The following is a 17,769-nucleotide window of genomic DNA, read 5'->3' as shown; positions in this document are numbered from 1 at the left end:
AGAGGGCTTGAACTTGGAGACGCTGAGCTGAGACGCTGAGCTTTTACCCAGAACATCAGGAGAACCGAATAGCGTTTTGGCGCAATTCTGTTGGTCGCAGGATTGAGATACAATTGAAGTCAGGCAAACGGTGTTTTATTGCTCACAGTTTTAAAGAAGACTCAACCTTCCGAATGAAGGGGTACATTACATTGCATACAGAATTCTTATCAGCAGCTCTTCTCCTCAAAGAAGTTACAGGGTTGTACACATACAGGGCTCACAGTCCCTCTTTTTATGCTACTCCAGTACACATTACCACAGAGGGTAAGTCCACCCTGTGTTCCTTCTAGCCAATCATGCTAGCTCACAAAATATAAATTAACAACATATTACATTTCAAAGTAGTCACTCAAACCTAAATACAAAACTGGTTTATCATATAGTAATAACTGTCTCCTAAAATGTTGATATAACATTTCACAGGAAATAGTAAATGACATTCATCCTTCCCAATGGGAGAATCAATCAGTTTGGCATTTCCAACCTTAACACATTCAGTGACGTCAAAAAGAGGTTTCTTAAAACAAACACTTTTCCCCAGAAGTGCACACACACAGGAGACAGGTCTCAGGCCATTTCAAAGGAAGATTTGGCAATTTGATTCTCTTCACACCTTCCCAGAGAAAGCTTCTATCCTGGTCTCACTTGGAATGCACTTCAAAGAAAGCTTTGTTACACAATGGGTTTGACCACTAACATAGGTCAGGACAATTAACATATCACTTCCTTTGTCAGGAGGGAAATCCCCATTACACTAATATGCTCTTAAACCATATAGTGCATTTTCTATTAAATATACTCTGCTTCATGCACTAATGCATTGCAGATCAGCTGCAGTGCATTACAGCAACACATATATACTTTAATACAGTTTGTTATAAACCATGTGCAGTGTGCTTTTACACTGTCCCGTGTCCGGGGACTGTAACTGTTTCAGCGCTGGTCGCGGTGGCTCCCATCGTGCAGCCACACTCTACCTACACTCCCCCAGTGCAGCAACTCCAGGCCGCTGCAAATAAAACATTAAAAATGCCCTTATTAACACTCAGCGCGTAGCGCAGAGTATACATTTACAATGGGCGCCTGGCGCCTTTTTGTCCTTTTAAAAATGGCGGCACAACACGGGGGTTAACCCCTTCAGTGCTGTGGCAGCCGTTAACCCCGTGTGGCCTGCCTCCGGCCACATCAGCGCTATGCAATACGAGCGGAGTTGCAAGGTTTAGGGGGATATCAGCGCTATGAAATAAGAGCGGAGCTGCAAGGGTTAGGGGGATATCAGCGCTATGAAATAAGAGCGGAGCTGCAAGGTTTAGGGGGATATCAGCGCTATGAAATAAGAGCGGAGCTGCAAGGGTTAGGGGGGATATCAGCGCTATGAAATAAGAGCGGAGCTGCAAGGGTTAGGGGGATATCAGCGCCATGAAATAAGAGCGGAGCTGCAAGGGTTACAGGGATATCAGCGCTATGAAATAAGAGCGGAGCTGCAAGGGTTAGGGGGATATCAGCGCCATGAAATAAGAGCGGAGCTGCAAGGGTTAGAGGGATATCAGCGCCATGAAATAAGAGCGGTGCTGCAAGGGTTAGGGGGGGATATCAGCGCTATGAAATAAGAGCGGAGCTGCAAGGGTTAGGGGGATATCAGTGCTATGAAATAAGAGCGGAGCTGCAAGGGTTAGGAGGATATGAGCGCTATGAAATAAGAGCAGAGCTGCAAGGGTTAGGGGGATATCAGCGCTATGAAATAAGAGCAGAGCTGCAAGGGTTAGGGGGATATCAGCGCCATGAAATAAGAGCGGAGCTGCAAGGGTTAGGGGGATATCAGCGCTATGAAATAAGAGCAGAGCTGCAAGGGTTAGGGGGATATCAGCGCCATGAAATAAGAGTAGAGCTGCAAGGGTTAGGGGGGGGATATCAGCGCTATGAAATAAGAGCGGAGCTGCAAGGGTTAGGGGGATATCAGCGCTATGAAATAAGAGCAGAGCTGCAAGGGTTAGGGGGATATCAGCGCCATGAAATAAGAGCAGAGCTGCAAGGGTTAGGGGGATATCAGCGCCATGAAATAAGAGTAGAGCTGCAAGGGTTAGAGGGATATCAGCGCCATGAAATAAGAGCGGTGCTGCAAGGGTTAGGGGGGGATATCAGCGCTATGAAATAAGAGTGGAGCTGCAAGGGTTAGGGGGATATCAGTGCTATGAAATAAGAGCGGAGCTGCAAGGGTTAGGAGGATATGAGCGCTATGAAATAAGAGCAGAGCTGCAAGGGTTAGGGGGATATCAGCGCTATGAAATAAGAGCAGAGCTGCAAGGGTTAGGGGGATATCAGCGCCATGAAATAAGAGCGGAGCTGCAAGGGTTAGGGGGATATCAGCGCTATGAAATAAGCAGAGCTGCAAGGGTTAGGGGGATATCAGCGCCATGAAATAAGAGCGGAGCTGCAAGGGTTAGGGGGATATCAGCGCTATGAAATAAGAGCAGAGCTGCAAGGGTTAGGGGGATATCAGCGCCATGAAATAAGAGTAGAGCTGCAAGGGTTAGGGGGGGGATATCAGCGCTATGAAATAAGAGCGGAGCTGCAAGGGTTAGGGGGATATCAGCGCTATGAAATAAGAGCAGAGCTGCAAGGGTTAGGGGGATATCAGCGCCATGAAATAAGAGCAGAGCTGCAAGGGTTAGGGGGATATCAGCGCCATGAAATAAGAGTAGAGCTGCAAGGGTTAGGGGGGGGATATCAGCGCTATGAAATAAGAGCGGAGCTGCAAGGGTTAGGGGGATATCAGCGCCATGAAATAAGAGCAGAGCTGCAAGGGTTAGGGGGATATCAGCGCCATGAAATAAGAGCAGAGCTGCAAGGGTTAGGGGGATATCAGCGCCATGAAATAAGAGTAGAGCTGCAAGGGTTAGAGGGATATCAGCGCCATGAAATAAGAGCGGTGCTGCAAGGGTTAGGGGGGGATATCAGCGCTATGAAATAAGAGTGGAGCTGCAAGGGTTAGGGGGATATCAGTGCTATGAAATAAGAGCGGAGCTGCAAGGGTTAGGAGGATATGAGCGCTATGAAATAAGAGCAGAGCTGCAAGGGTTAGGGGGATATCAGCGCTATGAAATAAGAGCAGAGCTGCAAGGGTTAGGGGGATATCAGCGCCATGAAATAAGAGCGGAGCTGCAAGGGTTAGGGGGATATCAGCGCTATGAAATAAGAGCAGAGCTGCAAGGGTTAGGGGGATATCAGCGCCATGAAATAAGAGTAGAGCTGCAAGGGTTAGGGGGGGGATATCAGCGCTATGAAATAAGAGCGGAGCTGCAAGGGTTAGGGGGATATCAGCGCTATGAAATAAGAGCAGAGCTGCAAGGGTTAGGGGGATATCAGCGCCATGAAATAAGAGCAGAGCTGCAAGGGTTAGGGGGATATCAGCGCCATGAAATAAGAGTAGAGCTGCAAGGGTTAGGGGGGGGATATCAGCGCTATGAAATAAGAGCGGAGCTGCAAGGGTTAGGGGGATATCAGCGCCATGAAATAAGAGCGGAGCTGCAAGGGTTAGGGGGATATCAGTGCCATGAAATAAGAGCGGAGCTGCAAGCGCAGAGAATTACTGTGAATTGAAGAAAGTTGGAGATTTAGGGGGGTATTCTCCAGTGCTTTTCCGCAGTGTAGGATCATGTTTGGAGGTAGCCGGTCAGTCCAGAGTGGCAGAGGGTTGGGGACGAGAGTGGATGTAAGGCTTGTGTTATACAGAGTAAAATGGGGGAAACCGTGTCAGGTTTACGCTAGTGACTGTATTCTAGGGAGAGGGGCCGTGTAATAGGGCAGGAAGAGGAAATGGAAAGATGGTACCACATCGGTGGGAACAGACGACGAATGAGAAGGGGAGGAAGGAAGATGTCTCAGGAGTTATTATGTGCTGATTGTCATGGGTTCTCTCTTTCAGGCGGTGTTGTAATCTTTGCAGTAAATTCATTACTGTATCTGAATCAGAGTGTCCCTCCCTACGGCGTGTCTCTCAACAGTCTGACTAATGGGACCACCTCCTTCCCCCTCAGTAAGTATTATACGTCTCTCTCCTGTGAGGGCTGACACTCTGCAGTCCCTATGTGTATGTCTAATGCAGGCTTCTTATACAGCATTGATCATATCTCTACTGCCCGTCTCATGTTCTCATTACCGGTCTGTCTGCTCCTACCGCTGCTTCATTGTCCTGATCCCTGTAATAACCTAGGTAAGACGTATGTCATTCTGTCTCCTCACCTGTCTCATCTCCTCTCACCTGTTGTGAGGATACGGGGTTCACTCAATCACCCAGACACCGAGCAGATGAAACCAACGTGATGGTTTATTTTTCCACAGCACACAGAAATAGATAATGTTAGGACAAGCAGTAAATCCAGTGAACGGGCAATAAACAGGTAGCAGTCCAGACAGAGGCAGTCCCAGTAGAGTATAATGTCCCAGAACAATTCCACGAAATAGCTAGAAACCCTCAGTCCCCACAGTAGAAACTATCACTGATCACACAGCAGTGCATAGCGTATGTCCACTCAATCGCTTCCAGGACCCCACATGTAGAAACTATCAGAGATCACACAGCAGTGATAGTCCCTGGGTACAATCAAGCATTTCCAGGACCCCATACAGTAGAAGCTAATCACAGAACACACAGCAATGAATAGCGTATAGGTCCTTGCAGAATTTCCAAGTATAAATCCATAGAACTGGTGACGCGTTCCACTAGCACCATGGCAGAGCGAGGCCTCTTAGCCAAAGTCAGCGACTAACATGTGGAGTTGCCTTCAGTGACCTGTTTTAAAATCTTCCAATTTCCCACGATATTGTGACCTCCCAGGGGGGGTTGCACCGTTTCCTGATTGGTGCGAGTCCCTTATACTGTCACTTTCTCCTACCTCCTCTGGGTATTACTTCCCTGACGAACACCTGCTGGGATGGTTCCGTTCAGTCTGCCAGGTTCACGTGAAGCACAAAACAGGCAAATGGAAGGAGGAGTAAATCCTGAGCGTCCCCTGGGGAGGTGGGAATTAACTTAGAGGGTCTTTTGTTTTGGGAGGTGTCACCTTGCTCTAACACAGACATATGGACCAGGCTAACATCAAGGCTTATCCAGTCTTAAACATTTCAATAACTTACATTATTACAGTACATAATAGACATGCTAATGAAAATGTGTGTCCTGAGAATGATCACACATACACTAGGAGACGGATGGGGGACACAAAAGGACTAAAAAGTAAATTGATCTCTGCAAGGACTGAGATGCTGCCAGTACATTTGTAACACACATCTCATGTCCTCACACCTGTAATAACCTGTGGGAATGGAGAGATAAGAGGTATGTCATTCTGTCTCCTCACCTGTCTCATCTCCTCTCACCTGTAATAACCTGTGGGAATGGAGAGATAAGACGTATTTCTACTTCACGGTCCATAGGGGGTCCACAGGGTTGACCTTGGGGTATAGCTGGATCTGGATCCACGGGCACCACGCAGTTAAAGCTTTGCTGCTCCCAGGATGCACTTGGGTCCGTCCTCCTCTATACCCCGCCCCCGAGCCACAGCACCTTAGTTTTAGTTGGTGCCCGGCCGGAGTCGGGTCACCCTGCGCAGTGGGGCTGCATAAGCTTTTATTATTTTATTTTTACTATCTTCAGAGCGGCAGCATCAGACTGTCCATCTGGACGTCCATGCTGCCGCTCCAACAGCCCCGCTGGCGCTGCGACACCGGTACTGATCCGGGGATCGCAGCGGGACCCCGGAGTCTGCTAGCGTGGCTCCGGGAGCTCCCACTGACTGCTGCCGGACTCAAGGGGCCAGGTAAGCCGCGTGTCGCGCTGCGCGCGGAGAAACATAATGCAGTCTTCATGCCGCCGGTCTCTGGGGACAGACCGGCGGCGCTAGTAGCGGCGGCGGGCTCCCCCACTGTGTGGCATACCCCGCGTGTCTGCTGACCTCCAGGGTGTAAGACCGGTGGGGAACCGGCTCCCTGCTTCAGTGCTCCTCCCCTGCGACGCCAGCACGCTTGAGAGAAGGCGCGCTGGGCTGTTATCTCCTGGCCACTCCTCCTCAGAGCTCTCCGGCGGCCATCTTCAGGCAGCATCACAGAGCTCCCAGGCAGACTTCCAGTGGACCAGTCCCCCTGCGTACATCTCCCCTGATCAGGACAGTGTTCGCAGCGCTATAGCCCTCCCAGACACTGAATCTGGGAGGGTGATTGTAGCGGAAGGTGCAGTGAGTATAACTTCTCTGCTTGGTATGTGACTATTGCTAGTGCTGCTGTCTGTGCTTATTTCTACTTACTGTCAGCTTATACCTATCCCTTTCCTTCTCCTACGGCCCGCAGGTGCGTGGGGGAGGGGTGTTCTTTCTGCGTAACCTCACTTATATAAATCTACGTATTTGTGAGGTCCGTCACATACTGCGGTGTGCTCCTCAGTACCAGTTTGTGGGCTGTTCGGGTTGCATACTTGGGAGTGCGTGGGTGTTATACGCCTTACCTCGTTTCGGTGAGACACTTTTATTGCAAAAAAGTTTGTGTCATGTCTGATGAGGAGAATGAGCGCTCTGTGGCTCCTGTGTTGTTTTCCTGCCGACGCTGTTTGGCAGTAGTTGACGGGGCGGATTTGTCTCAGGACGGTCTGTGCGGGTGGTGCCAGTTGGTACCTGGACCTTCTAAACCCCCGGTGGCGCAGGATCCTCCGTGGGCGATGTTTACGCAAGTGCTGGCGTCGATCGCGGACCGACTTGCGGTCCCGACTGCGGCCCCTTCTAGGGCATTGCCCCAGCCTACCATCCCCCGTTCCCCGGGTGTGACTCGTCTGGTGCAGTCTCCGCCCGGGTCTCAGACTGTGGGTCCTTATGCGGGTTTGCCGGTATACGTGCAATCCCCCACGGTGGCGCAGCAGTCGATGGTACCTTTTCAGGGCTATCCTCAGGAAGTACCCCCGCCTTGGGTGGACGTCCTCTCCAGCTCTGTTCAGAGCCTGGCGGCTTCTTCATCGGCTTTTCAAACTATGTTGCACAGTGATTTGCCCCCTCTGGCGTCCAAGCGTTCCGTTCCGGCTTCACTGGCGGCTCAGTACACGGACGTGTCTTTGGATGACTGGGAGATCTATGAAGACTCTGACTCGGATGCCGGGGCCCAGGAGGTGGAGGCTAAGTCTTCCATTAATGTGCCGGCATTGGTTAGGGCGGTGCGGGCCATCCTTCACATTGAGGAGGATGTGCCGGCCCCCAGGTCAAAGTACCCAAATTTTAAAAAGGCCAAAGTAGCTTCGACGGTTTTTCCCCTGTCCGATCAGTTGACTGATAATGTGGCAGGGGCCTGGCAGTTGCCCAGCAAGAGGTTCCAACCGCAGAAGCGGTTGGCTTCGAACTATCCATTTCCGGAGGCTCATTGCAGGAAGTGGGAAACTCCTCCCGCGGTGGATTCCCACGTTACCCGCTTAATTAAAAGCGCTACGCTGCCTTTGCCGTCAATCTCCTCCCTGAAAGATCCCACGGACAGGAAGGTGGAGACTTGTTTGAAGTCTATCTACTCTCTCTCGGGGGCGGTGGCCCGTCCGTCCATGGCCATCTCTTGGGTGGCTAAGGCCATCGAGAGCTGGGCCAATGCTTTGGAGGATACCTTTCCGGAAGATGCTCCGGAGATCCAGAGAGCGTTGATAGGTCAAATGAGGGATGCGGCTTCCTACACTGGGGAAGCATCGTTAGATGCAAGCCTGCTGACCTCTCGGGTGTCGGCTGCAGCAGTGTCGGCGCGTCGGTCCTTGTGGCTGAGGTCTTGGAGAGCTGACGCTGACTCCAAAAAGGGGCTGGAGGCCTTACCTTTTAATGGGGAGTTGCTTTTTGGTCCAGACTTGGACAAAATTGTGGACACTCTGGCTAAATCTAAATCAGCCTTCCTCCCTTCGGCTTCTGCACCTACCAAGGTTCGCAGCTCTGCTTTTCGGTCCTTTCTGGGTTCAGGGCAAGGCAAAAGTCAGTCCTTCCCGAGGCAGTCGACGACCAAGGCTGCTTCTAAGCCCAAGAAACAGGCCTGGAGTGCCAGGCGCCCTTCTTCCAAACAGTAAGATAAACCTTCTGCCTGATGGGACGGGCCTCCCTCTGGGGGACCCCAGAGTGGGAGGCCGACTTCTTCTATTTGCCCAGTGCTGGCACAATACCACCACAGATGCCTGGGTTCAAGAAGTGGTTTCCCAGGGGTACGCCCTGTCTTTTCGGCACAGACCGCCCCACCAGTTTTTCTGCACGAGTCCTTCTCAGGATACGACCAAGTCCTTACAGATTCAGGAAGCTATAGAGTCCTTGCTGAAAGCAGGGGTCATTGTTCCCGTTCCTCAATTACAACGAGGGACGGGGTACTATTCTTCTCTGTTTCTGGTGCGGAAACCCAATGGTTCTCATCGCCCTATCCTCAACTTGAAGTCTCTGAACAAATTCCTCAGAGTTCCCAAGTTCAGGATGGAAACGTTACGTTCCATCATTCTGGCGATGGAACCGGGGGATTACATGGTGTCCCTGGATATCCAGGACGCCTACCTCCATGTTCCGATAGCACCTTCGCACCAGCGGTATCTGAGGTTCGCTATCCTTCAACACCATTATCAGTTCTGGGAGCTCCCCTTTGGTCTCTCCACGGCACCGAGGGTGTTCACGAAGATTATGGCGGTCATGGCCGCACATCTTCGGAACCAGAATGTACGGCTGCTGCCGTATCTGGACGACCTCCTGTTGCTGGCGAGCTCCCCGGAGGTACTGCTTCAACATCTCCACCTTACTAGCTTGCCTGCAAGCGCACGGGTGGCTGATAAATTGGAAAAAGTCCTCCCTGATTCCATCTCAGCGGATGGTTCATTTGGGAGCCCTGCTGGATTCTCGTCAGCAAAGGATCTTCCTGACCCCGGAGAAGGTCTCCTCCCTGCAGCTGAGGATACACAGTTGCCTGAGCAGTCGCCGCCTGTCGGTCCATTCGGCTATGAGAGTTCTATGCTCCATGGTGTCAACATTCGACTTGGTGGAATTTGCCCAGTTCCATTCCCGGCTCCTGCAGGGGCTGAATCTATCGGAATGGAAGGGGTTACCTCACCGGATCCGCTCTCAGTTGCTGGTGTTGTCCCCGGAGGTTCGGCAGTCTTTGGCTTGGTGGCTTCAAACAGCTCATCTGGTCGAGGGGCGCCCCTTTTGGATCCCGGACTGGATCCTGCTCACGACGGATGCCAGTCTTCGGGGTTGGGGGGCAGTGACCGGCTCGTTGTCACTTCAGGGTCGTTGGTCTGCGGAAGAAGCTCTTCTTCCCATCAACATTCTGGAACTGCGGGCAGTATACCGGGCCCTGCAGTCGTCCGGTCCCGCTCTTCACGGAAGGGCGGTTCAGGTGCAGTCCGACAACGCCACCACGGTGGCGTATATCAACCACCAAGGAGGAACTCGCAGTCGGGCAGCGATGTCGGAGGTGTCTCGCATCCTTGCTTGGGCGGAGTGTCATATTCCAGCGATCTCGGCAGTCTTCATTCCCGGAGTCCTCAATTGGGAGGCGGACTTCCTCAGCCGTCACGACGTGCATCCCGGGGAATTGTCGCTTCACCCAGAGGTGTTTCAGCTACTCGTGGACAGGTGGGGGCTGCCGGAGCTGGACTTGATGGCCTCCCGTCACAATCACAAGTTGCCCGTTTACGGGTCAAGGACAAGAGATGCAGGCGCCTGTCTGGTAGACGCGCTGTCGGTGAAATGGACGTTTCACCTGGCGTATCTATTTCCTCTGATATCCTTACTTCCTCGGGTTCTGCGGAAATTCAAGCAGGACGGCGGCACGCTCGTGCTGGTGGCTCCGGCGTGGGCCCAGACATCCTTGGTACTCCGATCTGAGGTGTCTCTCCATCGACGCTCCGTACCTTCTTCCTCAGCGTCGGGACCTGTTGTCTCAGGGGCCCTGCCTTTACCTGGATCTGGGTCGGCTGTCTTTGAAGGCGTGGCTCTTGAGACAGCCGTCTTGAGGTCTCGGGGTTTCTCCAGTTCGGTCATTGGTACCATGCTTAGGGCCCGCAAGCCTGCCTCCGCACGGATTTACCACAGGGTGTGGCACACTTACTTTCAGTGGTGTGAATCCAGAAACTATAATCCTCAGGTGTTCCGGGTTTCCAGAATCTTGGACCTCGGCTTACGCCTGGCCTCTCTGAAGGTTCATGTGTCTGCTTTGTCCGTGTGGTTTCAGCGACGGATTGCTACACTACCGGATGTTCACACCTTTTTCCAGGGTGTTCTCAGGATCCAGCCTCCCTTCGTGCCTCCTGTGGCTCCTCGGGACTTGACGGTGGTGCTACGGTCTTGCAGGGTCCTCCTTTTGAGCCTCTTGAGTTGGTGGACCTCAAGTCGCTGACGTTCAAGACCGTTTTTCTCCTGGCAATTGCTTCTGCCAGGAGGGTGTCAGAGTTGGGGGCGCTTTCCTGTCGCCCCCCTTTTCTGATTTTTCACCAGGACAGAGCGGTGCTCCGCACTCGTCCTGTGTTTTTGCCCAAAGTAGTCTCCAAGTTCCACATAAATCAGGAGCTTGTCGTGCCAGCTTTTCAGTCGCCTTATCTTTCCGCTGGTGAGGCTTCCTTAGATGTAGTCCGGGCACTTAGAATCTATGTGGACCGGACTGCTTCGGTTAGGAAGTCGGATTCTTTGTTTGTCCTCTTCGGTTTTCACAAGAGGGGTTGGCCTGCCAACAAACAGATGTTAGCCCGTTGGCTTCGTTCAGTTATTTGTGAGGTTTATGCACAGGAGGGTTTACCTATGCCAGCCTCTGTTAAGGCTCATTCCACTCGTTCTGTGGGTACCTCTTGGGCTGCTAGACGTGGCGCCTCCGCTGTTCAGCTGTGTAAGGCGGCCACTTGGTCTTCCATTCAAACGTTTTTGAGGTTCTATGCGTTTGACACCTTCGCCTCTCAGGATGCATCCTTTGGGCGCCGGGTACTCCTTTCAGCACAGGAGCGTCCCCGCCCTTAGTTGAACTGCTTTGGGACATCCCCAAGGTCGGGGGCGGGGTATAGAGGAGGACGGACCCAAGTGCATCCTGGCAGCAGCAAAGCTTTAACTGCGTGGTGCCCGTGGATCCAGATCCAGCTATACCCCAAGGTCAACCCTGTGGACCCTATGGACTTCGTAGAAACAGAGATAACAAAGGTAAGTTCTTACCATATCTCTTGTTGTCATTCTCTCTCCTCACCTGTCTCATCGCCTCTCACCTGTAATAACCTGTGGGAATGGAGAGATAAGAGGTATGTCATTCTGTCTCCTCACCTGTCTCATCTCCTCTCACCTGTAATAACCTGTGGGAATGGAGAGATAGGACGTATGTCATTCTGTCTCCTCGCCTGTAATAATCTGTGGGAATGGAGAGATAGGACGTATGTCATTCTGTCTCACCTGTCTCATCTCCTCTCACCTGTAATAACCTGTGGGAATGGGGAGAGATAAGACATATGTCATTCTGTCTCCTCACCTGTCTCATTTCCTCTCACCTGTAATAACCTGTGGGAATGGGGAGATGAGACGTATGTCATTCTGTCTCCTCACCTGTCTCATTTCCTCTCACCTGTAATAATCTGTGGGAATGGGGAGAGATAAGACGTATGTCATTCTGTCTCCTCACCTGTCTCATTTCCTCTCACCTGTAATAACCTGTGGGAATGGGGAGAGATAAGACATTTGTCATTCTGTTTCCTCACCTGTCTCATCTCCTCTCACCTGTAATAACCTGTGGGAATGGAGAGATAAGACGTATGTCATTCTGTCTCCTCACCTGTCTCATCTCCTCTCACCTGTAATAACCTGTGGGAATGGAGAGATAAGATGTATGTCATTCTGTCTCCTCTCCTCTCACCTGTAATAACCTGTGGGAATGGGGAGAGATAAGACATTTGTCATTCTGTTTCCTCACCTGTCTCATCTCCTCTCACCTGTAATAACCTGTGGGAATGGGGAGAGATAAGACGTATGTCATTCTGTTTCCTCACCTGTCTCATCTCCTCTCACCTGTAATAACCTGTGGGAATGGGGAGAGATAAGACGTATGTCATTCTGTCTCCTCACCTGTGTCATCTCCTCTCACCTATAATAACCTGTGGGAATGGAGAGATAAGACGTATGTAATTCTGTCTCCTCACCTGTCTCATCTCCTCTCACCTGTAATAACCTGTGGGAATGTAGAGATGAGACGTATGTCATTCTGTCTCCTTACCTGTCTCATCTCCTCTCACCTGTAATAACCTGTGGGAATGGAGAGATAAGACGTATGTCATTCTGTCTCGTCACCTGTAATAACCTGTGGGAATGGAGAGATAAGACGTATGTCATTCTGTTTCCTCACCTGTCTCATCTCCTCTCACCTGTAATAATCTGTGGGAATGGGGAGAGATAAGAGGTATGTTATTCTGTCTCCTCACCTGTCTCATCTCCTCTCACCTGTAATAACCTGTGGGAATGGAGAGATAAGACGTATGTCATTCTGTCTCCTCTCCTCTCACCTGTAATAACCTGTGGGAATGGGGAGAGATAAGACGTATGTCATTCAGTCTCCTCACCTGTCTCATCTCCTCTCACCTGTAATAACCTGTGGGAATGGAGAGATAAGACGTATGTCATTCTGTCTCCTCACCTGTGTCATCTCCTCTCACCTATAATAACCTGTGGGAATGGAGAGATAAGACGTATGTAATTCTGTCTCCTCACCTGTCTCATCTCCTCTCACCTGTAATAACCTGTGGGAATGTAGAGATGAGACGTATGTCATTCTGTCTCCTCACCTGTCTCATCTCCTCTCACCTGTAATAACCTGTGGGAATGGAGAGATAAGACGTATGTCATTCTGTCTCGTCACCTGTAATAACCTGTGGGAATGGAGAGATAAGACGTATGTCATTCTGTCTCCTCACCTGTCTCATCTCCTCTCACCTGTAATAACCTGTGGGAATGGAGAGATAAGATGTATGTCATTCTGTCTCCTCTCCTCTCACCTGTAATAACCTGTGGGAATGGGGAGAGATAAGACGTATGTCATTCAGTCTCCTCACCTGTCTCATCTCCTCTCACCTGTAATAACCTGTGGGAATGGAGAGATAGGACGTACAGTCAGGTCCATAAATATTGGGACATTGACAGAATTGTCAGATTTTGGCCTCTATTCACCACCACAATGGTTTTGAAATGAAACAAACAAGATGTGCTTTACCTGCAGACTTTCAGATTTAATTTGAGGGTAATTACATCCAAATCGGGTGAACGGTGTAGGAATTACAACAGTTTCAATATGTGCCTCCCACTTTTTAAGGGGCCAAAAGTAATGGGACTATCAACTCAAAAGCTATTTCATGGACAGGTGTGGGCTATTCCCTCGTTATTTCATTATCAATTAAGCAGGTAAAAGGTCTGGAGTTGATTCTAGGTGTGACATTTGCATTTGGAATCAGTTGCTGTCAACTCTCAATATGATATCCAAAGAGCTGTCACTATCATTGAAGCAAGCCATCATTAGGCTGAAAAATCAAAACAAACCCATCAGAGAGATAGCAAAAACATTAGGTGTGGCCAAATCAACTGTTTGGAACATTCTTAAAAAGAAAGAACGCATCGGAGAGCTCAGCAACACCAAAAGACCCGGAAGACCACGGAAAACAACTGTGGTGGATGACAAAAGAATTATTTCTCTGGTGAAGAAAAACCCCTTCACGACAGTTGGACAAATCAAGAACACTCTCCAGGAGGTAGGTGTATATGTGTTAAAGTCAACAATGAAGAGAAGAGTTCACAAGAGTGAATATAGAGGGTTCACCACAAGATGCAAACCATTGGTGAGCCACAAAAACAGGAAGACCAGATTAGAGTTTGCCAAACAACATCTAAAAAAGCCATTACAGTTCTGGAACAACATCCTATGGACAGATGAGACAAAGATCAACTTGTACCAGAGTGATGGGAAGAGAAGAGAAGGAACTGCTCATTATCCAAAACATACAACCTCATCAGTGAAGCATGGTGGTGGTAGTGTCATGGCGTGGGCATGTATGGCTGCCAATGGAACTGGTTCCCTTGTATTTATTGATGATGTGACTGCTGACAAAAGCAGCAGAATGAATTCTGAAGTGTTTCGGGCAATATTATATGCTCATATTCAGTCAAATGCTTCAGAACTCATTGGACGGCGCTTCACAGTGCAGATGGACAATGACCCGAAGCATACTGCAAAAGCAACCAAAGAGTTTTTGAAGGCTAAAAAGTGGAATGTTATGCAATGGCCAAGTCAATCCCCTGACCTGAATCGGATTGAGCATGCATTTCACTTGATGAAGACAAAACTGAAGGGAAAATGCCCCAAGAACAAGCAGGAACTGAAGACATTTGCAGTAGAGGCCTGGCAAAGCATCAACAGGGATGAAACCCAGCGTCTGGTGATGTCTATGCGTTCCAGACTTCAGGCTGTAATTGCCTGCAAAGGATTTGCAACAAAGTATTAAAAAGTGAAAGTTAGATTTAGGATTGTTTAGTTTGTCCCATTACTTTTGGCCCCTTAAAAAGTGGGAGGCACATATAGAAACCGTTGTAATTCCTACACCGTTCACCTGATTTGGATTTAATTACCCTCAAATTAAATCTGAAAGTCTGCAGGTAAATCACATCTTGTTTGTTTCATTTCAAAACCATTGTGGTGGTGACTAGAGGCCAAAATCTGAAAATTCTGTCAATGTCCCAATATTTATGGACCTGACTGTATGTCATTCAGTCTCCTCACCTGTCTCATCTCCTCTCACCTGTAATAACCTGTGGGAATGGGGAGATAAGACGTATGTGATTCTGTCTCCTCACCTGTCTCATCTCCTCTCACCTGTAATAACCTGTGGGAATGGAGAGATAAGACGTATGTCATTCTGTCTCCTCACCTGTCTCATCTCCTCTCACCTGTAATAACCTGTGGGAATGGAGAGATAGGACGTATGTCACCTGTCTCATCTCCTCTCACCTGTAGTAACCTGTGGGAATGGGGAGATAAGAGGTATGTCATTCTGTCTCCTCACCTGTCTCTTCTCCTCTCACCTGTAATAACCTGTGGGAATGGGGAGATAGGACGTATGTCACCTGTCTCATCTCCTCTCACCTGTAATAACCTTGTTCTGTCCCCAGAGCCGCAGGACGGCATCCGGATAAGCTTGGATTGTTGTCAGGCGACGTTCATCTCGTATGACAAGATGGTGATATCTCTGAAGGGTGGAGAAATGTGAGTGTGGGTCGGGGAAAGTGTTCTTCTATATACAGTAGTTCTCCTTGTATACACCTCCCTCTATCTGCATTATTACACATATACACTATGAGCCTGTTTCAGACCCGCTCGCGAGCGCTGAGCGCTCACAAGCGGGTCGATGTTGGCCCAGTGCGCATGCGCACGACGGAGGCGGCTCCATCGTGCGCATGCGCCAGACCCGGATAGCGACAGTCAAAGTGTCGATCCGGGTCTCGCTACAAAGGTGGTGTGCTGTCGATGTTGAGTGACAGCACGCCCCCTTTGATAGAGCCAAAAGCACTCCAGGGCTTGTGGCAACGAGACCCTACCACAAGGGTCTCATCGCAATCCCGATGGTCGAGAGGGTCTTGACCATCGCGACCATCTTCCTGGCCGCTCGCTATAGCTGTGGGTGGTCACCCACAGCTATACGAGCGGCCAGGAGGCCGCTCTAAAAATTAAGAGGGACGGCCCTGATTCAGAGCGAGCGCTCTGTCAGAGCGTCCGGCTCTGAATCGGGGCCTATGACCGTGTGGTATAATAGTTCTGTTATTAGTGAGTGATATTGAGCTGATTCTGGTTTCTGCAGCTATGTCCTGACGCTGATCACAGATGGGATGCGCAGTGTGCGCTCTTTTCACTTTGACAAGGCTGCAGCGAGTGTACTCACCACATCTGTAAGTGTTCCTCAGAAGAGGGGAGGGGTGTGCATGGGGGGGAGGGGTGTGCATGGGGGGGAGGGGTGTGCATGGGGGGAGGGGTGTCCATGGGGGGAGGGGTGTGCAGGGGCGCTTTGCCTGAACACAGATTGTTCCCATACAGATGACGCTGATGGAGTCTGGTTACCTTTTTTTGGGATCACGTTTGGGGAACTCGCTGCTCCTCCGATACACAGAGAAAGTCCAGGACAGCCCCTCTGGCTCCAGCAAGGACTCTGACAAGCTGGTGAGTGTGGGGCCCAGGAGCCAGGACAATGGTCATTACTGATTCTCTTGGTGTCTGAGCGATTTGTGTATTTATAGAAGAATTTTTCTTTTAGGATGAACCTCCCAGTAAGAAGAAACGACTGGATTTATCTCTGGCCCGGCCTGGTTAGTGCTGTCTGATGTCCCCTCTGGTGTCTTCGTCACAGAGACTCTACTCTCTCCTGTCCCTGCTGGGGGCATGGTGCCATCACTCTGCTGCCCCCTCTGGTGGCATGTACTATCACAGGGGACGGTGCTCTCTGCTGCCCTCTCTGGTGGTAATGTGTAATTACAGGGGGTGGTGTTTTCTACTTCAGGGTCCATAGGGGGTCCACAGGGTTGAACTTGGGGTATAGCTGGATCTGGATCCACGGGCACAACGCAGTTAAAGCTTTGCTGCTCCCAGGATGCACTTGGGTCCGTCCTCCTCTATACCCCGCTGGCGCTGCGACGCACTGATCTGGGGATCGCAGCGGGACCCCAGAGTCAGTACTGGCGTGGCTCCGGGAGCTCCCACTGACTGCTGCCGCATTCTACGGGGCCAGGTAAGCCGCGTGCAGCACTTCGCGCGGGGAACAAATGCAGTCTTTTAACCGCCGGTCTCAGGGGTCAGACCGGCGGCGCTAGTAGCGGCGGCGGGCTCCCCCACTCTGGTATACCCCGCGTGTCTGCTGGCTTCCAGGGTGTAAGTACCGGCGGGGAACCGGCTTCCCTGGGGGTTTAATACTAGCAGGGGAGGCAGCCTTCCCTGCTTTAGCGCTCCTCCACTCAGCCCAGCGCGCCTTCTCTCATGTGTGCTGGCGTCGCTGGGCTATTCTCACTCGGCCACTCCTCCTCAGAGCTCTCCGGCGGCCATCTTCCCAGGCAGCACCGCAGAGCTCCCAGGCGGATACAGTGGACCAGTCCCCCTGCGTACGTCTCCCCTGATCAGGACGGTATTCGCAGCGCTGTAGCCCTCCCAGACACTGAATCTGGGAGGTGATTGTAGCTGATTGTGCAGGGAGTATAACTTCTCTGCATGGTATGTGACTATTACTAGTGCTGCTGTCTGTGCTTATTTCTACTTACTGTCAGCTTATACCTATCCCTTTCCTTCTATGGCCCGCAGGTGCGTGGGGGAGGGGTGTTCTTTCTGTATACCTCACTTATATAGATCTACGTATTTGTGAGGTCCGTCACATACTGCGGTGTGCTACTCAGTACCAGATTGTGGGCTGTTTGTGTTGCATACTTGGGAGTGTGCAGGTGTTATACGCCTTACCTCTTTTCGGTGATAAATTTTTTATTGCAAAAGTTTTGTGTCATGTCTGATGAGGAGAATGAGCGCTCCGTGGCTCCTGTGTTGTTTTCCTGCCGACGCTGTTCGGCAGGGGTTCACGGGGCGAATTTGTCTCAGGACGGTCTGTGCGGGCGGTGCCAGCTGGTACCTGGTCCCTCTAAACCCCCAGTGGCGCAGGATCCTCCGTGGGCGATGTTTACACAAGTGCTGGAGTCGATCGCGGAC

At 50.8% G+C, this 17,769-nt stretch overlaps 1 protein-coding gene across 1 annotated transcript in view; it reads left to right on the top strand.

The window, feature by feature from the left end:
- CPSF1 (cleavage and polyadenylation specific factor 1) overlaps positions 1-17,769 on the top strand; it is a 264,399-nt gene that overhangs the window by 70,228 nt on the left and 176,402 nt on the right. Inside the window, exons 9-13 of the mRNA XM_088458900.1 lie at positions 3,968-4,078; positions 15,204-15,297; positions 15,890-15,977; positions 16,123-16,245; positions 16,340-16,391. Coding sequence (XP_088315026.1) covers positions 3,968-4,078; positions 15,204-15,297; positions 15,890-15,977; positions 16,123-16,245; positions 16,340-16,391 — 468 coding nt within the window. The remainder of the gene's footprint in view (positions 1-3,967; positions 4,079-15,203; positions 15,298-15,889; positions 15,978-16,122; positions 16,246-16,339; positions 16,392-17,769) is intronic.

The sequence above is a fragment of the Taudactylus pleione genome, unplaced genomic scaffold, assembly GCF_031769625.1.
Source record: "Taudactylus pleione unplaced genomic scaffold, aTauple2 ptg000863l, whole genome shotgun sequence".
Classification (NCBI taxonomy): Eukaryota; Metazoa; Chordata; class Amphibia; order Anura; family Myobatrachidae; genus Taudactylus; species Taudactylus pleione.
Note: the sequence above shows the minus strand (reverse complement) of the source record. Positions and strands in the feature narration are given on the sequence as shown.